The sequence below is a fragment of the Pogona vitticeps genome, chromosome 11 (genome assembly GCF_051106095.1).
Source record: "Pogona vitticeps strain Pit_001003342236 chromosome 11, PviZW2.1, whole genome shotgun sequence".
NCBI lineage: Eukaryota > Metazoa > Chordata > Lepidosauria > Squamata > Agamidae > Pogona > Pogona vitticeps.
In genome coordinates, this window is record NC_135793.1 from 5,103,997 (window position 1) to 5,127,449 (window position 23,453).

The 23,453-nt window shown below is 42.7% G+C and overlaps 1 protein-coding gene across 16 annotated transcripts in view; it reads left to right on the forward strand.

Moving 5' to 3' along the window:
- Positions 1-23,453, forward strand: part of TENM1 (teneurin transmembrane protein 1) — a 705,377-nt gene that overhangs the window by 494,810 nt on the left and 187,114 nt on the right. For all 16 annotated transcript variants that reach the window (XM_078380797.1, XM_078380808.1, XM_078380802.1 and 13 more), the window contains one exon: positions 15,192-15,467. In XM_078380797.1, the coding sequence (XP_078236923.1) occupies positions 15,251-15,467 (217 nt within the window). In that variant the 5' untranslated portion in view covers positions 15,192-15,250. The remainder of the gene's footprint in view (positions 1-15,191; positions 15,468-23,453) is intronic.

The window sequence follows — 23,453 nt, forward strand, 5'->3', positions numbered from 1 at the left end:
GGCAGTATATAGCCATTACCACTCATATGCATGTTCATATATACTTGCTTAATTATTGTGGAATCTGTTGTGATTAACAAGGAAGAGATTTTGGGATTTTCTGGACGACCAATGTCATAATTTTCCATTATGGGTGTTCCTACGGACAAAGCCACACCTCCATTCTGGGAGTTTATGTATCTTACGGACATCTACATGTGGCTCATCTGGAGAAAAGGCCTAGCTAGGAAGGCTTTGAGGCCTAGCATAGGCCTAGCTTCCTGTTCCTGCCCCAGTGCTATCTTGGGCAAAGCTAGGCCTAGCTGAGCCTCAAAGCCTTCCAATTTAGGCCTTCCTCCCAGGTGAGCCACATGTAGATGTCTGTAAGATACATAAACTCCCAGAATGGAGAATTATGGCATTTGTAATCCAGAAAAATTCCATCTCTACTGATGAATCTGTAATGACTTCGAGAAATCATGAATGTTGGCAAATCCTATGTCCATGTTTCTGATGGGTGGGTGATACTTAAGATGTACATGAACATTTTTTTGATCCATTACTTGGTATTGTTTTATTCAGGAAGCCTTTTATCAACCTTTTGGTTTCTGTTCTTGAGTTACAGTGACACCAAACTACTTCTCCTGTCAAGCGAGAACGCACAATGGCGTTTTCCTTTAAAATGTTGGCAGTCGGGTCCAAGGGGGAAACGAATAAATGAAAATAACAAAAGGACAGAAATGCGTTTGAACACATCTCTCATTTCACAGCCATATGTCTGAGTGAAAGGAGACAACTCGGCTTCACAGCTGAACTGCACAGTAGCAAAACATCAGCTCCGCATGTGCAATTCCCGGGTGCACTTATTTCTATGAAGCTGGCAAAGGATATTTCATGTTTTGGTACAATATTTATCAGCTGCCTTTTGCTGAAACCTCTCCAAGCTGTCTGACAAAACATATGGAAATAGTACAAAATCATGATTAAAAAAAACCCACAGCATTTTTTAAAAGGGAGGGGTGAAAACTCATAAGTTTGTTTCAGATCATGAGAAACGGTGAAAAAAGAGTAATGAGGACAGACCAAAGGTTCTTCTTTGGCTGGACATTGGAAGGCCAGTGTGAAAGGTATGATGTCAATAGAGGTGGGCACAAAACGAGCCACAAACAAGCAAAGAAAAATGAGAGAGAAAAACTGGGTTGGTTCGTGCTTCATTTCACAGCCCAGTTCAGAGATCCCATTTGACCAAAGCAAAACAGAACGGCAAACTTTCCCCCTTGGTTGTTTCATTTGCTTTGGCAGAAGGGGATGCCCACCTGTCCCCTGGCCTCTGCTCCCTCACTTCCGCCTATCTGCTCCTGCCACGGCTGCCACTGCCACCGCTGTGGGTGCCACCCTCAAAGGGGCAGCCATGGCTTCCCTGCCGGGAGCCTATGTTGGCCTCTGAGCCTGCACCCGCAGTAGCGGCAGAGGCGGCAGTAGGAGCAGACAGGTCGTCCCGCCCAACGCGAACTGGAAAAATGAACTGCGAACGGGGTTGTTGGTTTTTTTGGGGGGAGTCGTGTTGGTTTATGGTTCATGTTTAGCCAGGGACCACAAACCATCATGAACCATCAGTTTTCCAATTCGGGCCCTGTCTCTATATGTCAACGTTTCTTGATGAGTTTTTCACAGCTTTGGTGTCACCACAGAGAAAGCCCACCCGTCCTTAGCTTGCTTGAAGGAAAGTGGCTTAGACATTTGATCCTTGGTTATGGACGTGTGCCCATTCTTTCATGGTGTTCTGCTCCTTTTGCTGTCGCGCCAACATAAAAATGGAGTACATAAATATTAGGGTTTGGCTTGCAAAGTGAATTATTTCTCACATGTAGGACAAGTCATGAGCATGAGGGCAGTGTTCTGCCAAGCCGTTGACATCTGACTGGGAGGAAAAAAATGAGAAGATTTTAAGCATCGTCATCATCATCATCATCATTACAGAACTGCAGAGATGGAAGGGACCCTCTGGATCATCGGGTCCAGTCCCTATCAAGGAGGCACAGTGGGGAATCGAACTCCCAACTTCTGGCATCATAGCCAGATGCCTAAACCACTGAGCTATCATTTAATTTAATTTAATGTTATATTTTATTTTATGCTATTTAGCTTCTTGTGAGCGCCATTTGGCCTGGCAGTTCATGAGCTGGATAGCTCTCTTCAAGAAGGAGAATTAGAGAAATAATTCTGGTAGTCTACTTAAATGAAGTATTTCAAGTCACATTTCGGCATGTGGATTTATTCTTGATAAGTGTGTTTTGATTTTAAACATTGGCCATAATAGGCAACGTACTGGAAAATGACATGTTAGTCAAAATAGATTTTTGTGGGCATTTTAACTTCAATGGGTATGGGCTTGTATTAAACCCAGCTTGCATATTCAATGGAGAAAGGAAGGAAGGAATAAAAGTGAGAGGAGGAGAGAGAGGCAACAGCCAATTGTTCACCCACAGTATTTTTGTTTCTGTTCCTCATCTGAGTATTGGTAGGATGGGTGTGACAATTACCTGAGCCCCAACGTCCTTAAGTTTCCTTCCCGGAGCATCAAAATCTGATGTGAGTTCTCATAGTTCCTCATGGCTATCTCATTTGTTCCCACGTGGATGAGAAGAAAGGGGTATGCATCGATGGGTTTTATGAGTCATTACAATTTTTTTTCTTGAGATGCTGCAGATCATAAAAGCTATAGGGTTGTACTAACTTAAGGAACACATCAGAATTAGAGGTGGGCATGAACGATTCGTTTGGCGGTTCGCTCCGGTTTGTTTTCCCAACAAACAGGTGTTTGGCGCTTCCAAGCCCCACTTCCCCCAGTGGCTGACCACTCAGAGGCTGTGCCCCAGGTTCTGTGCCATGCCTCTTCCGGGCGCTGCCTCTGAGTCGCTGGAGGAGGTGGGGCTTGGAAGTGTCAAACACCTGTTTGTTGGGAAAACAAACCGGGATGAACCGCCAAACGAATCGTTCATGCCCATCTCTGATTCTGATGTGTTCCCTAATTTAGTACAACCCTACAGCTTTTATAATCTGCAGAATCTCAAGAAGAAGGGTTGCCATGACTCCTAAAACCCATAGATGCATATCAGCCAGTAAACAAACTGGGATGAGCCACCAGATTGGCAACTCATGCTCATCTCTAATCAATGCTTTCAAACCACACATCATTCTCATTGTTGGCAAACTTACGGGCCCATAATGTTCTCCAATGTGTATGTAGTTGGCCTCTAAGCTATCCAGGCTAGACATACAGTATCTTTGTGAATTTTCTTTGAAGTTCGTTGGTTCTCCTTTCAAGATCTACCAGTTCTTTTTAGATCAATACTTTTGGTTGACTAATGCCGGTGGTGATACTGGTGAGGATGCTGTTGTCTTCTTATATGACAGACAGAGAGATCTGAATTCCTAAACAGATGAATGGAATTGCGCCATACAAAATGGTGCAAGACTGCAGAAAATCAGAAAAAAATATCACAAAATCTGCAATGTCGTCAGAACAAGGAGCTTTGGGCTCTGCGTCAAACACAAACATTGGTTTACATTCATTCTAGTTCTGTAACCTTTAGTGAAGGCAACATTTAGCTATGCTTGGTGAAATTTAATTTGCTCCTCCTAGTTGTAAAATGGTTCCCGGTATGTAATAAACCCTGGCGTAACAGCATCAGCAGTTTACAGTATGTGGCGGATCTTCCTTGCCCATCATTTGTTGGGCTGATAACGAAGCATCTACATTGCTTTTTCATTCTGTTAATTACATGTTTGCACTGGAGCTGAACTGATGAGGCAGAAATGCTTTTACTAATATTTAGTCTAGAGAGATAACCTCCTAGAAGTAGCATTCCTACATAGTTCGGTAGTGGACTACCTGAAGCTTTTAAATAAAGGACTTTGCTTAAAGCATGCTAGCAAATGTTTCATGTCACAGCTGTCTACCACCTCAGGGTAAACAAAGTTCTTTACTTCTTATCTACCTACATACATAGTGATTTTTGTACCATACTAAGCAGAAGGTTACTAGCAAGTTGGGCATCTGCTTAAGACTTCAGCTGAAAGACTGAGGTTATTGGTGCTCCCTCCAGAAACTCCAGGGAACCCATCACTGTCTGTAATTGGTGTGGAGAACGGGTGCACATAGGCAGATGGCTACAAGGTGACTAGAGTGGTCTTCCATTTTCCAATTAGAAGGGCATAGCTTTGCAGCAACTAGAAGCAACTTTGTTTTTGATCCCAGTGGGAGCAACGGTCTTGTTTTAGAGCATGCAGGGGTGCTTTAATACAAAGAAATTCAGTCACTGGTATGAAGACATGTGATGGTTTGTTTTCTCCAGTTCTATCCATAGAGCTGCTGCGTGTAAGGCCAGATAACAATGACCTGATAAGAAGGCGGATTTGAGAAGGCTGTTTCCTCTGTTTCTAGAATGCAACGTTGGGGTGTGGTGTTTCATCACGTGCCTAAATGTGTCCTGCTTCGTATCCTACACAGTTTTAGCCTCTGCTCTGTGCATGTTTGGCATCTATGGGAGATGGGAATTCTTCCCATGTGTTGTAGAACCACTTGGTTAAATATTATGATAAATGTGTGGCACTGAGCCAATATGTTGTGGTGAAACATTGGTTTCAATAACTTCTTAGTATTTATTTATTTATTTCAATTTTTGCTCCGCCCATCTAGTGGCAACGCCTCTACTCTGGCTAGCTTACAGTCTGGATGTAAGCATAGACATAAAGTAGAATTCAATAAATGGCATAAATTAAAACATCAAACAGAAAAAAACCCTCTCCTGAGCCTAACTAGGATCCCCCTATCGATAGAATCAGTATCCACTGTTTCATTTATCTGTTGCCTGAAAATATGAAATTAAAAAAAAACTCAGAAATATGTACGTATTTCAGGGTGTATTTACCAGAACTGGGCACTAAAAGACGCCAGGAGCCAGAGATCATGCAATGTACTATAGTGTTTGATACTTCCATATTTTTTGCCATCTTCGGGGGGGGGTGGGTTGGAAGTGATCCCCCATGGATACCGAGGTCCCACTGTAGAAGAAAACCTAGATGAAAACAAAAGATGCTGGTGAAACCATAACAATCAACCCATCAACAATGGGTTGTCAAAAAGTTACAAAAAACAAGATTGGGCAGTAAGTCTGAGTTTAAAAAAAACAGGGCTTTACTTCTTTCTTAAAAACAGAGGAGGGAGGGAGTCTGTTGCACCTCCACCGGGAGGGAGTTCCATAGGGAGGTGGCCAGCACTGAGAAGGCCCCGTTCCTGGTTGTAGATTTCTGGGCCTCCCTTTGAGAGGCCATCCATTGCATCATGGATTGCGAGATGCAGCTGGGATTAGAGGCTGCTCTGAGGGAGAGGCGCTCTGACAAGTAACAAGGTCCTGAACTTCTTTCGTCAGCCTACCAAGCATCAGGGATATTTATCTGTATCTATCGATACTCCTTTGACCTTTCTTATCTCAGAAGATCTAAATAAGGCTTCTTCCAGCCTGTGAAATCTGATGTTCAGAAGAAATTCGTCCTGTATTTCTCTTTTGACCTTGGGTGTTCTTTCTTCTTGGTGAATTTGTCACTGTGTATCTCGGATCATAAAGAACAGGCTTCCGTGTGTACCTATTTTACAGCTCTTCAAGGAAAATGTGAACTCTTTGCGCGTTGTTTCATCTGCTCTCCTGACCTAACACTTATGTGCAGAGAGACTGAGAGAGGGGGAAAAAAACAGCATTATACAAAAAACGGATTCATTTAACTCAGTATTGTATGTACTAAAGTCCCCAATGTGCCCCAAACCATCCTGTGACAACTGCAAAAGGGATTCAGTTGTAGTCCCCCTCCCCAAAATTTCATGGCCAGCACAGAAGTTTTGTATGGTTCAAGAGGATGTCAGAGTGTCTCCTTGTGCAGGCAGGTGGGACAAACTATCATCTTCCCATCAAGAGCAGGAAAGGAGTTGGGGAAATAATCCCTTTTTTTAATGCAATGGTGTTATATCAGTAGTGGCAACATCACACCCAGTTTTGGTGGGAGTGCCAGCCTAGGTTCTCCTTTCGTTGATACCAGTGACTCCCAACGTTGGGTCCCCAGATATTCTTGGACTACAATTCCTAGAAGCCTTCATCACTAGCTCGGTCAGCTAGAATTTCTGAGAGTTATCGTCCAAGAACATCTGGGGACCCAAGGTTGGGAACCACCGGTCTACTTTTCACTATTCTGAACAGACATTGATCTATAGATGTTTCTGGTGCAGACCATAGGTTCTATGAATTAGACCCACAATACACAGAGAAAAAACAGTGAATAGGAATGGATTGACTTCTTTCGATTAAGAAATTACTAATATTTGCAAATCTCCTCATCAACAAAATGTAGATGGTTTGATACATCATTTAGTATATATTTTTTAATGTGATAGAAAGGAAAAACCAACAATTTCTGTCCATGTTCAGAAATACAATACAATTGAAATAGAGAGATGTTCAAATTCCTAGGCTGAAGAAGGCCAGGCAGATTGTCCTTGGTTTCCAAAGTTAATACCTATAAGATATTAAAAGGAGTCTAATTCAAAAAGCACTTTGAAATATTTCTTGTCCAGCAGATGTTTAATTATACCACCTGTCGAACATTCGTAGATATCCACTGCGGGCATTTGAGGGAACGGGAATTTTGGGCAGGAGAAGGAAAAGCTTAATAGTGTAGCTGACCCTTGGAATGACGCTTGAAGGGCCAGTCTAATGCCTTTCCTAGATGCGTTCCTCTTCTTCAAATTATACATTTAGTGTCTTGCAAAGGAATATTAATGGAAATATTTTGTGCCGTTTTGTGCACCCGTGGATTAAGCTTGCCTGACGAGGTGACAATGAAGCGCTGCAGTTGTTCTAGGACTTGCACATTTAATCGGGTTAAGCCGTTTCTGCTGGTTGAACTTGGGTAATGCGGGGGAGATGGGAAGCGCCATTTTTATCTGGAGGCTCGCTATTTTGCTGCCATTGATTAACCTAAACCGTGCTGGACATAAAGGAAATCAGGTTTGAAAATCCATCTGCTGGGCTTACGGTGCTCCTGTCTCCTGGTTGCTGAGGACTGCTGTCTTGTCAACGTCACACTCCACCAAGAAGGCAGATTTCAGTGGGTGGCCCACAGGAACAAACTGGTTTGTCCCAATTCGTGCTAGTTCGTAGACTGTGCTTCCTCAGTCAATCTAGCCACTCACCAGACCTTGCTTGCTTGCTTTTCCCACCCCCTTGGCTAATCTCCCAGTCATGAGCAAGAGCACAGACTTCTCTGCCCCGCCCTTTTCTCTGAATGGCAGCTCAGCCAAGGGGGAGGGACAGAAAAGCCTGAGCTCTTGCCCAGACTGGGAGATCAGTTGAGGAGGTGCCGGAAGCTGGTACGCTGGGCCTGGTGAGGGGCTGATGGAGCCAACGGAGGTCAGGGAGAGGAGCAGCAGCACCTGATGCCTTTATGAACTGGGACGAACCGATTTGCGCCCATCTCTACTGATTCATCTTCTTTTCTGCCTGAGAATTCAGCAATGCTGTCTTCTTAGCTGAGCTTCTTGTCTCCTTTCCTGTTGGTATACGAGTCTGCCGACTTAACCTCACCCGTCTTCCCTAAGCCACCTGTTATTTTCGCTGGTTGTTCTACCCTGCATCTGCCCAACTCTCATGTTTGGCTGTCCGTGGGCTTGTTTGCTGTCCTGCTTCTTCTCTGGTTAAAACCCTTTTCCTCATCCCTTACAAACAGGACATGCACGACCGCCCTATACTGTGCTCACCAAAGAGCCGATGCTCCAACCCATGACCTAGAGAAGTGAAATGGGGTGGGGGACACAAGTGCAACACTGTTTATTTCTGAGCACTGAAGGTTTCAGCAGGGGATCCCGTTGACTTTCCTATGTATAACAAACAAACAAAAAGACAGCAAAGGCAGATGGAATTATAATAAGAATGAGATATAACAAATCCAGGGTGAAACATTCTGATGATCTGTGCATGTTATTGTTTCATGAAAACGTTGCTGTACGTAGAGTGGATTTGGGCACATTTAGGTCGTTTCTTCTAAGCTGCAAAAGAAAAGTCCTTGTGTGGCCTTGTTTTACTCACCCTGAAAAATCCCAGACCCTGCTCCAAACCAGGTGCGGGTGCAGTCGGCCTCCGGTGCTACAGAGCTGGCCACGACTGGGTTCCCCGGCACAAACTCCACGGGCTCAACGTCCGGGTGCAAACACGTGGGCGCTTTATTTAGAGTTACAATACAGCTTGGCAACATCCCTGCGCCCAGGAGAGGTGCCGGTTGAGAGCCATTCGCCAGTCTTCGGAGACCTTCTCTCTCAAGTAGGGTTCTCAGTGAACCCCACCGAGCGTCCCCTTCGCTCGAGTCCATCAACGGATGACTTTGCTCGGCTCAAACAAGGTTTGTGTTTTCCTCGACAGAGGCTCTGGTAGACCAGCCAGCCCCTGCCCCCTGGTCCTTGCCTGTCCAGGGTGATGACCAGGGACTGCTTCGCGGACCATGGGCAGTTGTCCCTCAAGCAGAGGGAGGCCACTCCACTCTCCCAGCTCCATCTAGAAGTGGCAGCAGTTCTTCTGGGGTGTTGATCCCAGGGTCCTCCTTCTTCTCCTCCTTGCACCTCTTCGGTTGACCAGCATATCCGATCCCTGTCTTCCCTCTCTTATCTGGCTTATCAGGCAGATATTCATTAAGCTGCTGAACCTTCCTGAGCGATCTTCCCTCCCTCTTTTCTTGTGCCTTAGCCTTTTCCCCCTGGCTGAGCTCTTTCTTGCCGTGAAGATGCCGGCTACCTGGTACACTCACCCTGCCTCACCAGGCTTCACTCCACCTGGTTTCCCTCCTTATGCATCAGCCTACAGATCACACTGGAGAGGATGAGCTTTTAAATTCAACAAATTCAAGGTATACCATCCATTCAGCTTGAGGAAGAGTAAAAGCATCCCTTTTTGTCATCTTCCAGCAAACCCAATCACTCCCAGAAGTCAGACTGAAGGCTTCAGGAGTCTCTACCTTTGCCTGGTGAATTGGATCATTCTGTTCCAAGATTTAATTAATTAAAACCCACCCTCTACTTTCCTGAAGCCCACGACTTTTATAACGGCTCCTAGTGAATTTGAAGCTGCACATTTATAATCTCGCCTTCGCCAGCCTTCTGTCATTTCTGTTCTTCAGAGCCAATGTTCCATAAAATTAAAGTTTTCGATGAAATTTTAATACATATACTTACAGAATGGATTCCTTCCCAGTTTCCCCTGCAGAGGTGCTTCTCATGAGATGCAGATTTGTATTTTTGATGGCCGGAGGTTCGGAGATGGACCAGGACCCACCGAGTGCAGCCTGCACTCCTTTGCCCTCTGTGGATCTCAGAGTGAATGATGACAGAATTGTGGCAGAATCCGGTTAAAATAAAACTGATTCATGCCCATTCTTTGGGGCTGGCAGCAAGATCGGGTTCACCCATAATGTTAGCCCTGGAAGAGCATAGCTTTGTAATGAACAAAAGGCAACTCGGTCTAGCGTTAACTCAAATAATGGCATACCTTAGAGTTATGGAGCACATTACTGGCTGGATGGGAGGGCAAATAAGTCATAGCATGGGTTCTGGATACAAAGACAGAAGTAAGGGCAACAGTGAAGTGAAAATGGAAAATAGAATCATAGAATTAGTTGTTTAGTCATCAAGTCATGTCCGACTCTTCGTGACCCCATGGACCCGAGCACGCCAGGTCCTCCTGTCTTCCACTGCCTCCCGGAGTTGGGTCAAATTCATGTTGGCAGCTTCGATGAAACTGTCCAACCATCTCATCCTCTGTCGTCCCCTTCTCTTCTTGCCTTCACACTTTCCCAACATCAGGGTCTTTTCCAGGGAGTCTTCTCTTCTCATGAGATGGCCAAAGTCTTGGAGCCTCAGCTTCAGGATCTGTCCTTCCAGTGTGCACTCAGGGTTGATTTCCTTCAGAATTGATAGGTTTGTTCTCTTTGTAGTCCAGGGGACTCTCAAGAGTCTCCTCCAGTTCAAAAGCATCAATTCAAAAGCATCAATTCTTCGGCAGTCAGCCTTCTTTATGGTCCAGCTCTCACTTCCATCCATCGCTACTGGAAAAACCATAGCTTTAATAATGCAGACCTTTGTCAGCAAGGTGATGTCTCTGCTTTTTAAGATGCTGTCTAGGTTTGTCATCACAGAATAATTGAGTTGAAAGGGGTTTATAAGGCCATCAAATCCAACCCCCTTTTGACATCGGGAGAGGTCATTTCAGACTTTGAGGACATCTGAAGTTATCCTCATGAAAGCTTGAAATGGCTCTAATGTTACATGGCTTTCATCTCAAAAGTGAGACAGTCGGCGGATTCTTCTTGAAGAAGATACAGGCGCGGGGAGAGAGATGTTTCATGATATCTCACTTTGCAGCATGAGCTCACGACATGGCACGTGTTTTAGTGCTGCATGAGGAACAGCAGCCAAAACTTGAAGGAGTCAGTTTAAATCCAAAGTTTCCTCAATATCCCTTTGAGAAACTAGGGTTGCTTCAGAAGCCACTGCTTATACTGTAGGCTTAACCCTGTAGGGTGACATTTCTATTCTGTATATCACAATGTATGGAGTAAACATGGATTTTTTTTTGTTTCCATTTTTGTTTGTTTGTTTGTTTGTTTGTTTTATAGGCTGCCTTTCACCTGATAAGGGAACCCATGGCAGCTCACAATACTGTATTAAAAAGAATAGAATTAAAAACACAGTAAGTTAAACAATTAAATTATAAACACAGTTGAATAATTGAAACTAACTAAGCATTAAAAACTATCTAACTTTAAAACGGCATTCAGGGGGTAGATCGTGATGGTTAAAAGCCTGCCTGAAAAGATGAGTCTTCAGCTGTAGGCAGAGGTATGAAAGGGAAGGGGGGACCGGCCTGATCTCCTGAGGGAAAACATCCCATAATTTGGAAGCTGCCACAGAAAAGGCCCTCTCTTGTGTCTCCATCAACCATGGCTGTGCTGGCAATGGGACCTAAAGGAGGTCCTTCCTCCGATGATTTTAAAGGTGGAGAAGGGCATAAGCTTGTGGGAAAGGGGCCCTTAATAAGAAGAACGTGATGAAAACAGACTCCCTGAGGTCCTCCTTGGGAGTGGAAATTTCCTTCCAACAGTAGGCGTACATCATGAATAGGCATGTGATGGGAATGAAAAAGCGGTGGCTTTTCCAGACATGGAGATGATGGTGCTGCAGAGAAGTTCACTTAAGAGTTTTCTGGCTGTCACTGAGCAGTTTAGTGCTGCAGAAAGAATGTGTCGTGTGCAAACACTCAGAAGATGCACATTGTAAGTAGCAGAAGATAGCAGTCAACGGGGGAGGGAGGGGGAAGCAGTGGTTTGAGTATTTGTCATTAAGAAAGAGTGTTATGATTATGTAATTACAGGATTATTCTGCTGCTGCTGTTACTTTTCCATTTTCCCTTTTTTTCTGCTAAATAATGTACGATAGTGCCGCGTGCTCCACAAAATGTCTTGCTTTGGCATGTTACAGTAAATCTCAGAGCCTCTGCATGTTAATGTTTGTGAATTCTTGGGGAACTGTTGAAGTCGCTGAAGCCTGGAGGTAAGAAAATTTGAAATGAAAGAATGAGGAGCCAGGGAACTATCAGCCAAATCCATTTGGAATCAATACCAGGAAAGATTCTAAAATAGATAATTAATTAATCAATCAGTCTGTGAGCATCTGGAGAAGAGTGCAGTGGTTCCTAAGAGCTCTTTATTTTGAGGTCGGTTCTAAATGGAACTCACAGATTTTAGGTTCAATGTTTGCTAAGGAAAGTCAAAACCATGTTGTTAACAATGGAAACTACATCATCTGAGGTGAAACCCTCTGCTTCAGGCTGATTCCATAAGGTTGTGGAATTTCCTTTAAGCAAAAGAGCTTGGCCTTGACGGCTGCCTGTGATGATCTTGGTGCCTTTGGTTTCTTCTGGAACACCTCCCTCCCCATCCTCAAGTTTTAATGGCCAGGCTGATGAAGAGTCCTACCGGTCCTGAAAGCTAGCATGCTCATGAGATGTTAGTCACCTAATAAAGCATGGGTTACCAACCTTAGGCTCCCAGATGGCCTTGGACTACAACCCCCAGAAATCCTGGCCAGCACAGCTGGTGGTGAAGACCTCTGGGAGTTTTCATCCGAGAACATTTGGGGAACCAAGGATAGGAACCATTGCAATAAAGGTCTGATTGCTCACCCTTGCTTTTGTGCGAACACTGAAGCCAACAATTGAATGTTTGGATTTGGGTGGGGGTTCCTCTATGGCCCGACTTGATGGATGCAATATGATAGAGAATGGAAGTGCCATCTTTCCGCTAATCATCAAACTTAAATTGGACAGCATTAGACTGTTAGTCAGAACACAATATGTTATAGTGTTTCTGTTTGCACTTGTTGAAAAATAGACCTGACTATTGCTTTGTGCTGAAACGGTTAACTAATGAAAAAAGTAATCAGCTTCTGGGATTTTCCCTTGTTGCTTTGTGAATGGTAGTGAGCACAAGAGGGTATCCTGTAGACCATCTTGACTGTTGCCATGGGTGTGGTTAACATTCAGTTTGCCGTTTGTTATGTAAAACTTGGAATCCTTTTACCTGCTGGCAATGCGGGCACAATAATGTGCAGCAATATCAGGCCATTTCCTGGCTGTTTGAATTATGGGTGCAGAAACACAATATCTTGCATGCATAAGCCCAGATGTTTTTTAAGAATTGAATGTAGGTTTGGATGAAGTCCTAAACCAAGTTTAATCCAAAATTGAAGTAGACACTTCCAGTTTCCATGTGGCTGTGCCAGAGGAAGAGATGAAGGGGACGGTGTACACGTCTGGGGGATGACACTCATGTTCTTGTAAAAAGAAATCATGGTGTCATGCTCAGCTGTGTCATGGGTTGAGCCAAACCACATACCAAATGTTAACAGAGGAAATACAGCTGCTCCAATTTCACCATGCAACCCCCAACCCCCACATACATATAGATCACATAAAATAATGCATCAGGGAGGTGTTAATTATAGTACAGTACAAGTCACATCACAGCCAAGACTGTTTGCCACAGGTTTAAGGCAAAGGAAAATGTATTTCTATTTCTGGCAGTCTTGCCATATGCTACTTCTAAACACACTTAAACAGAAAGTGTTTCTTGTGTCTAATTCATTTCACATCAAAAAACCACAGGCACCATACGAGGTTGCATTTCATTCTGTTTGTTTTTGAGCTACACGGAGGAAAGTGAACACCATTTTAACTCACCGAGCAGCTCAAATTAAACACTCCCATCTTCCTTTCGTAAGAATCGTTACTCATCTCCCACTCTGCCAAGATGAGAAATCTACATATATGGACCTATAATCTGTCTACTGCTTTATGAACTCATATATCCTGCAGGCACTGTATGTCAGATTCATATTGCTTCCCTGAGTGTTAGACTTTGTCTTTGTCTTGCTGCTCTCCTCAGAAGATGTCTGCGGATCCATGCCATAGGTTGTTGTTTTATCCATGCATCTGCTCTTCTTATTGTGCATTCATTAATCCACCTTGTGGCAGGAATTAAATTATTCTTTAAAAAAGAATGGGAGAGTTTAAGTGTTTGGTTAGCAGAAGAACTGAAAATATATTCTATGCTATCAGGGTAAGACAATGTGGTTCCCATGCTATTAGATCTTTAGGCAATCTTATATCATGTGTCATGTAATTCAAACACACACAAGAGAATAAGAAACTGTTGGAGTTTAATATGCAACCTTGCATACTGCCTGTGATTTGTTAAAATGGAGGACAGTCACAGGACATCGGCGGGGGCTACATCTCCCTTTCTGCTTTTTTGAATCTTGAAGAGTTTCTCATTAGGCAGGGGAGCTGGGATTAGGAATTTACCGTATTTTTCCGTGTATAAGACGCCCCCATGTATAAGACTCCCCCCACTTTTCTAATCCAAAATTAAGAAATCTAAGTGTGGCTTAGCAAGTACAGGGGGAAAGGGATCAAAGTGTTGCAGGATTGCTTTGATCCCTGCTTTCCCCGCCACTTGTTTTTGTTCTCTTATATACTTCCGTGTATAAGACGACCCTCAATTTTTACTCTAAAGATTTTAGACAATAGTATAGTCTTTTACACGGAAAAATATGGTAGTTAACCCATCAGGAACAATCCGTTTAAGCCAAATGAAAGCCAAATGAATAGCTTTACATCCCTATGGCTGAAAAATCTCAAGATAAGGGTATATACATTATTTGTAGCTGGTTGCTTCTGGGCTCTGCGTAAAACGATGAGGGGACCAAGCAGTATGTGTGCCATTCTCTTGGCCCTTTGCACACTGTTCACCAACCAGTGGTTTGTTTGCCTTGTGAAGGGTTGGGGCAAAAAGGGAAGGTTTTTATGATGTTTGGTAACGAAAAGAAAACCCACAGAGGACTTCCCACAATAGAAAGGAAGTGGGAGAAAGTGACCTCACTTCTTTGTGTGGAAAGCGTTCGCATTTTTTTTTCCAAATACGCTGTGGAGCAAGCCATCTCTCGGCATTCCTTCTACTGAGACTGGCCCAGTGGGAATCCGTAGGATTTGTCCGTGCTTATTGGCAGAGTGCAGAGGCCTAGCACTGAGCTTTGGATGGCTGAGGGGAAGTAATCTCTCTGGAGGCAGGCATAATTGGGTTATTTTTCATGGTTTTTTGGCCAATGTTAAGCCAAGATCCCTCTTTCCCCCATGTAAAAATCGGAAGAAACGGATGTAATTTTTTAAAAAACACCAGCTGAACCAAACGCAACTTGAAAAGTCTTGAGGAGATGGGTGAGGCTGAAAAGATTCATTCTCTCTCCTGTTTATGAAGCCTGAATATATAAATCCATCTGGACCATTCTCCAGTGTGGTGCAACTGTTACATGTGTCCATATTTCAGTATGAATGGAAGGAACAGAAGGAGCATCTCAAGGGTGCTTTCCCATGACTGTGCTATTTATTTAATTTCTTGCAACAATTAATTGGCTAAAACATTTCATCTCAAGGGATCAAAAATGAGAACATTTATATTTCCCTTGGCTAAACACACTAGCTGTTGAAATAGTTCTTAAACCCATGCCAAGACTCGAAACAAGAGTTGTTAAAAACGAACATTTTTTTTTGTCCTTTCAGGGTTATTTCTGTAAGGAGCCTTGACTTGTTTTCATGACTCGGGGCCCACTTTGTCAGAGATGGAGCAGATGGACTGCAAACCCTACCAGCCACTGTCGAAAAACAAGCATGAAATGGATCTAGCGTACACCAGCTCTTCGGATGAGAGCGAAGATGGAAGGAAAGCAAGACAGTCGTACGAGTCCAGAGAGACGCTCAATGAATACAGCCAAGAACTTAGGCTGAATTATAACAGCCACAGCAGAAAACGGAAAGCTGTTAATGAACCCACACAAGGTACACTTATTCATTCATTATATCCAATACCAATTAACTTGTTTAATTCTGTGTTGTCCACCTACGTATATTGCTGGGCTCTTCGCACGCTACATTGAGCAGCTGAAATTATTTCCTTATAGATTTGTCCCCATTGTTTATATGTGGTTTATTGTAGGGTCGTATAGTTCATGAGTGTAACAGCTCATGGTGAATCATGAACTGTACTAACAATAACTCTTACCAACATAGTTACATCTTTTGTGTGTCTTGGATAGAGATGGGCATGACCTGCCAGTTCAGCGGTTCGTATTGGTTCGGATGATGGCCGAACTGGAGTCCCATGGTTTGGTGCCGTGCCCCCTCTGGTGGGTGCCCACTAGGAAGAACCATGCCGACTTTCCTGTCCTGCCTCCTCCAGGCGTTGCTTTTGAGTGGGCACTTGCGGGAGGGGAGGCGCCGAACCACAGAACACCTGTTCGGCTGTTGTCCGAACCAGCACGAATCATGAAACTGGCAATTCATATCCATCTCTAGTCTTGAACCTTGTTTTCCAGACTTAAAGAGTCGGCTGTTGCTGGAATCCAGCCCTGTCTCCCATTTTTTTGACACTGGATGTGTTATTAGTAGTTCTAGTGAATCAAGAGAAACAACAGAACGAGTCGTGTGGTTCCTTACAGAATTCAAATGTAGGTAGGAGAGATGAAATGTTTGTTTAGATCCCCAGGAATCAAACATTCTGTGTCAGCTTTTGTGAACAAATTCACTTTTTCAGGCACACCTTAATATCTTGCGGAGTGTGCTGAAAAATTATAAATTAATGTCCCAGAATTTCGTGGCAGAAGTCTTATATCATGGTCTGTTATGTCTTATGTCATGGCAGAGATGTATCATCTTGATAACATTTAAGGAATGTGGTTTGAATATGGAACTGCCTATCCAGAAATAGAAGCGGAAAAAGAGATCAGGGCTTTAATAGACTGTGGGTTTTATCAAGACTACATAAAACATCAATGTTCAATTTAATGATAGATTATTAGACCAGATGGGAGAGGAAGAGACACGAGGGAAGAAAATAATAGCAAGTTGGCAACATCTATTTTATAGGAATCTATAGGGATGCATACGGTCTGTTTAGAAAATGCTTGTGCTGTGTCGTGCCATTAGAATAAAAGTTAAAATAAAGTGTCAGAGTAAAAAAATAAAATAAAAGCAGCTGTTTTTTTAGGACCAACCAAAAGGGTACAATATTGTTAGCAAGCTTTATAGAGTTCTTCTAATTGGATTTTCTGTTTGATCTAAAGTGTGTTTTTCTGGGAGAGGGTTAAAAGTTGGGCTGAAAAGCCATAATGTGGGTTATGGTATAATTTTAGAAAGCTATAAAATTTAATGTCACCATTAAAAAATATAACAATAACATTTATATGGGAAGGTGTGTGGAAAGGGGCCCTTTTACCTATTTGTTTGAGGATTCCCCTGTCCAAAATGTTATGCTTGGGCCCTCGGTGCACTAAAAAAAGGAGGAGGGATGGATTGAGCCCACAATGTGCCTGTAAGAAGAAACAGGAGTTGAAAAGATATCAACAGAAAATCAATCATGAATGCCTCCAGTGTGTATCTTCGGTCCACAGATAGGGGGGAAAAGAAAATGTGCAGTGAATCTATTGAAGTCTGTTCTGCGCTGACGGAGTGCTGGGAATAATAAAACGCTTTATGATATGAAACTGTATTTTAAAATAAGGGCATCTGGCAAAGCAAAGCTTATCTGGACAAAGGAAGAGTTCAAAGAAACGGATTGCCTTTTTTCTCCCCATCACGATCTGCTTCGTAAACCGAATTCTCATGTTTATTTTTAGTATGGTACACAGGTGTCTGGTTTTTTTTTTTTAAAAAACTGTTATTCGTCTGTTGTGTCTGAATACACACCCGCCATGTTTCCTAATTGGCTGTTTCCCACGAGTGGAGCCTAAAGCCCTGCAGGATAAAAAAATTTGCCATGACATCATCATGAAAAACAGGTAGCTTTATTGAATTGCATGAAGATCATAGCTAAAACTTCGAGGCCAATCAAATTGGGTTGGGGGGGTGCTTAGTTTTGTGGCTGAGAGGTTTCCGCTGGGAGTGAAATGGCCCAAAGACACACACACACACACACACACACACACACACACACACACACACACACACACACACACACACACACACACACACACACACACACACACACACACACACACACACACACACACACACACACACACACACACACACACACAAAGTAGTTACAGGTGGGCTGAATATGTTGCATAGATTTGAACTTCTTGTAAAATTCTCCATTATGAAGCACTGAAGTAGAGGGTTCACAGAACAGCTATAAGTGCCCAAGAATCCACCCCTTTTTCAAAGTCTCAGTAACTCACTCTGAGACATTAATAGGAGAAAGAATTTTAAAAAAATTCTTTACTTATGGTTGCAATCTAACAGCAAACTGATAAACATGACTGCCTTCAACAACAGACTCTAGATAGGAAAAAAGCTCCCAGCATAGAGGTGTGGCTCTTTTTGAATTTAGAGGTGAGAAGGAATGATTGGTTAGTTACCCCATTCCAGAGAAGTCCCTCCCAGCCACACCTACTATACGTAGTATCCGAGGTCATAAAAACTCTGACAGGTCACAAACTCAAACAAAGCCAGTCAAGGACTTGAGTTTGGGGATTTTGTAAGGTTTGGAGGTGTCAGAAAGCCACTTTTGCCCAGATGCCCCTTCTTTTGTGTATTCAGAAAGGTTCTTCTCATTCTCCAATTTGTTACTGAGAAATTTTACCATATGTTTTGACCCCTGATCGGTTTTAGGGCTAAGCGGGAGTGGTTTTTATCCCCCAAACTGGAAGTTACCATGGTAACTAGTGGCCAGGTCTAAAACAGGATGCTTTTTCACTTCCCCTTCACTGTGAAAATATAGAGCCTAAACAAGAAGCAGACAAAATGTGTTGGGTTTTTTTTTAGTTTAATTTGATTTATTTCCAGAATGAGATATTGATCGAGCATTAATGAATGAATTAGTAGCTGATTAATACAGGGCAGGCCATAGAAAGTAGAGAATGTGCATATTATTATCAATTAATTATACACTAGTAGTATATTATCTAGATGAAATTAATTTTGCAATTATTCTTTTTTGAATTAGCGTTAATGCATGAGAGAATTGCTCAGGTACTGGACATATTAACTGATATCATATAACAAAAGAAAATTAATGCATTTTAATTAATTGCCAACTTGAACAGTTAAGTCACAATATGTGAAAACAGTAGGTTCTGTAGTTCACAAATCAAACTAATTAATGGATATATTTGGGAGAATAAATGGAATTAAAGAGTAGGTCAATTGGTAGAGAGAAATAAAGAAAGAAGGAGACAGCATAGGTACAGGGGTGAAGGATGAGTGTGGATAGTTATGGCTAGCAGGATTCAAGACATCTAACCCAGCCCAGGAGGGTAAATCCTTAACATGAAAAGAAAATTAAAACTAATTCTACATTGTACTTGAAGATGCATATGCTGTTTCAGAGTTCTGAATTTTTGGTTAAATTCCTCTAGCAGATGTTAAGGGATTCACAGCGCATAATAGGTTCAAATTCTCCAAAGTAGTCTACGCCTTTCTTACTTATAGTCTCAGTAACTCACTCTGAGACATTAGTACGAGAAAGAACAAAAGATTCCATTGCTTACAATTGAACAGATAAAACAGCAATCTGATGAAGATGACTACTTTCAATAACAGACTTCAGTAGACTCTAGAGAGGGAAAAAGCTCTGAGAAGAGAGGCGGGGCTGTCTTTGAATTCAGAGGCAGGAAGGAATGATTGGTTGGTGTCAGACAGATTGACAGTCAGTCCAGCTCAGAAAAGTCCCTCCCAGTCACTCAAACCACAGGTAGAATGCAAGGTTGTAAAAACTCCAACGTATGCAAGCTTCTTTTCTAAATCAGTGTATATATCAGTGTGTCCAAATTTCTTAAGATTTCAGAGGACAATTTGAACTAGTGTGGGCAGCAGCCTGATTGGTGAAAAGTTTACTGTGAACTAGGGACATGAAAATCTTTCAGAGTTTGTTATGTTTTTCTGAATCCCTACTGCATTGCTTCCTGTCCTAGCTTTGTGATGTGTTACATGCAACATTTCCTCTAATTTACCTCTAGTACTGGGCAAGGGCCCCGTCCCATGTACGTGGGGCTTGATTTTCTGCTACATTTCTGTGCATATTGTTTTGCAATGAAGCAGTGGTTCCCAACCTTGGGTCCCCAGATGTCCTTGGACTACAACTCCCAGAAATCCAGGCCAGCACAGCTAGTACTGAAGCCTTCTGGAACATCTGGGGACCCAAGGTTGGGAGCCACTGCACTAAAGGAAGCATGCATCTAGTATACATCTTATTGAACTTTCTGCTTCAGTAAAGTGGCTAAGACTCAGTAATTCTCGCAGCACGACAGCTCTATAATTCTTTGATAAACGTCCATTCCATTTTCCCTCCCAAAGGGTTTCAGGAGTTTAGGTAGCACTGAGATGGGTGCTACCTGATGTTTGTTATCCTGCCCTCCGGAGAAGCAGAAGACAAGCTTGTCCCACCTTCTGTGCACCATCCTTTCAGAGATCTAAAGATGGCTGTCCTTCCAACTCACCAGCTGCTTTACTAGAGGTTGTGTGTGTCCTTCACTTTTCCTCAGACATCTTGTGGCAATCATGGTGACCATGGTAGCAGCCAAAGGTGAGGACTCAAGTCACTGTCAAAAATCGGACTTAAATCGCACCAGTGACTTGACCTGGGCTCGACTCATTTCCTTTCTTTTTTTTTCAAAGACTTGACTCACAACTCAAAACCCATCCATCCCACTCTTATAAGCTTATTGAAAGCTTATCTTTGTTAGGCACTCGGACCCGAAGGCTTGCCAACATCCCCGGTAGCAGCAGATATGCTGACATTGCGGCCCTCTTGGGATTCAGGGGAGGTCCTGTTGACTTAGGGGTTGTACCTTTCTAGTAGAGAGAAGTCACAGTTCTTTCTGTTGGAGAGAGCAGTCACAAGTGGCCACAAACATATGCTTCTGCTCACGTTCAGAATAGCTTCTGAACAATGCCTCGTTGTTTGTGGGAATTGGACATGGGTCAGTGGAGCACTTTTCGTGAACATCTTCTTGAAATCTTCTGTGCCTCTCTTGAGATTGATTTTGTGTTTACCTGAGGGAGTATGTCGCTGATAAGTCAGTATGGCAAGGAAAATAAACAAAGCACTTATTCCCAGGTGCCTTAAGCTATACGGTTATTGGCAGGCCCACACCATTATAATCCATGGTCTTCACAAATATAGAAAATTAGTTCTCTGAAAGTCTAGGTTTTGTGATTGCTTATTGGCAGGAAATATTGTATTGGACTGATGGATATGCAGAAGACTGGCCATGTGGTTATTCGGGTTCTTGGTTTTTAACACAATACTGTAATTGATCTCTGTATCACTCTGAATGTACCTATCTTTAACGGCTCTTCGGGCAGTGACATCCCCGGTGAATTTACCCATTTTTCAGTGAGAGGATCGAGTGTCATTGATTATGTTCTTGCTTCCTCTGATCTCCTATCTCAGATAACTAATTTCCTTGTAGATTCCCGTACTAAGAGTGATCACCTTCTTCTTATTCTGTTTTTTTCCCTTTCCTCTACCCCACAGTACATTTTCAAATATCTGCCTGTTCAATAATCTGCCTGTTCTACAGGCCGCTATAAAATGGATAAAACATCCATTGGCTGTCTTGTTCTTCTCTTTGTGTTGCAGTGGTTCTCAGCCTTGGGTAATCCAGGGCTTCTTGGACTACAGCTCCCAGAAATCCTGGCCAGCACAGCTAGCGGTGAAGACTTCTGGAAGTTTTAGTCCAAGAAAACTTGGAAACCACTGTTATATCAGAATCCATGACTTTAACAGAGGATCAGATTTCCCCCCACAAGCTTGCATGTTTCTGCCAGAGTTTGGGTGCAATTGGTTTAAAAAACCAAGTTACTTATAACTTGTTCCTTTCCCCAATAAGGAAGGCATCAACTATGATTAACCACTTTTTGAGCCTTGTTGGTGCAACTGTAACGAATTATTTTTAAATATTAAGTTCCCATGTTCTGCTGTTTCCTGAAATGTGTGCCCTTTATGCCCTTTTAAGACACATAGCAGGCACTAAACAGTGCCTTGTTTTTCTTTTCAAATTATAAACTGCTGGTCCTAATAATTTCTTTCTTCCTAAGGCGGATAATAAGAATAATAAGAATCTTAGAACTGCAGAGCTGAATCATTGAGTCCAGCCCTTGTCAAGGCAGCACAGTGGGGAATTGAACTACCAGGTGCCTAAACCACTGAGCTATCTAGCCACCTCTGGTACAAGAGGCAAAAGTATACATCCCCAACTAGAAAGAGGGGAAAGATCTTGATGTAACAGTCATTTGAACCTAAGTTTGTTGGTTCGATGAGATAGTGAGCAAATAAGATTGGTTTTCTGTTTGGAATGCCTTGCAAATAAAACAAGTTGTGCCTTATAAATTCTTATGGGCCAGAATTCTGGTGCAGAGCATGCTGAATTGTGCAATTGTGTATGCAACAGATAATGCCTGGAGAGATTTCTTAAGTTACGCCAATTTGCTGCTAGAAGTTATGCCTTTTGTGTAAGTGCATAACTGGATTTCAGCTATTGTGTTCCACCTACAGCCACAGTAAATCCATCATCAGGGTCACTGAAACTCATTAAAAACTCTGGGTCCAAAATAGAAAGCAGGCACTAACCTGCACCCTTTGGTCCATATTTGAATTGTTTTGTGTTGGTGGGGCAAAATGAGAAGCTTTTGGTGCATCACCTACGCCAAAGTCTAGTGAACTAAGTCAACCAAGGGAGGAAGAAGTCTGGCAGTGAATGTTGGAGACCATCCTGGATGTCTTTGGAAAGTGGACCACTCATACAGAGTAGCTCTGTAGTGGACAAAAAAGCTCTACAGAGAACCATTAAAATGGACCAGAATATCATCAGGCTCCAGCTATCAACCCTGGATGACATCTTTCCCCATCCTGCTTACAACTTCTTTGAAGTGTTGCCGTCTGGCAGAAGATACAGAACAATTAAGACTCGGACCACATGTTTTCTGAATGGTTTTTTATCCCAAAGCTATAATTTCACTTAATGAACTTCAAGACCACCAGTAGTGAACAATTGGTGTTACTTAGCCTGCGGTGTAGATGCTTGCATTTTTAGTGGGGGATTTTTTGTGGGTGGGGAGTGTTTGGGGATTTTTTTATGTGTGTGCATGTGGGTCTGGTCTCTGGGTGTCTGTGTGAATTTCGTTGTATGGGTATACTATGTATAGACTTACAATGACAATAAATTTATTTGAAGTTTGAAGTTTTTGAAGACTACCTTGTCTGGCTGAGCTCTCATTGGACATGACTGCCACGTTAGACCCAACTTTCCTAATTTGGAAGCTACCACATCCCTTAAGGGAGGGACATTCTGATCCTCCATGCTTTATTCTATCGCAGTTCAGATGAGATTTCTACAGGGCTTCCTTTGAAGACAGTTTCAGCAAAGAATGTATATATTTGGAAGGGGAAGTCACCCTATGTTAGTGTGAGTGGGATCATCTTGGGAAAACTGGAAGTTGAACACCTTTTGATTAAAAAAAAAACTGGCATTTTTCATCTTCAAGTGAAGAAATCCTCTTGAATTTCCTTCTTTCCTGCTGCTGTTATCAGATTGAAAAGCATAATATGGGATTATTGTCAGAATAATATGAGCGATGAACCTTCAGTAAACTCCCCTGAGGCCCAACAATCTGCTGAACTAAGCTTAAAATATCCATAACGAAGGTCAAATCCTGGCTTGAGCAAACCGTTTCCTGAAAATAAAGGTGCAACACGGCTCTGAGGCCAGCCAGGTAGGGATCCGTTTCCAAGTGCGGGCGGCCATAATGAATTCCAATAGCCAT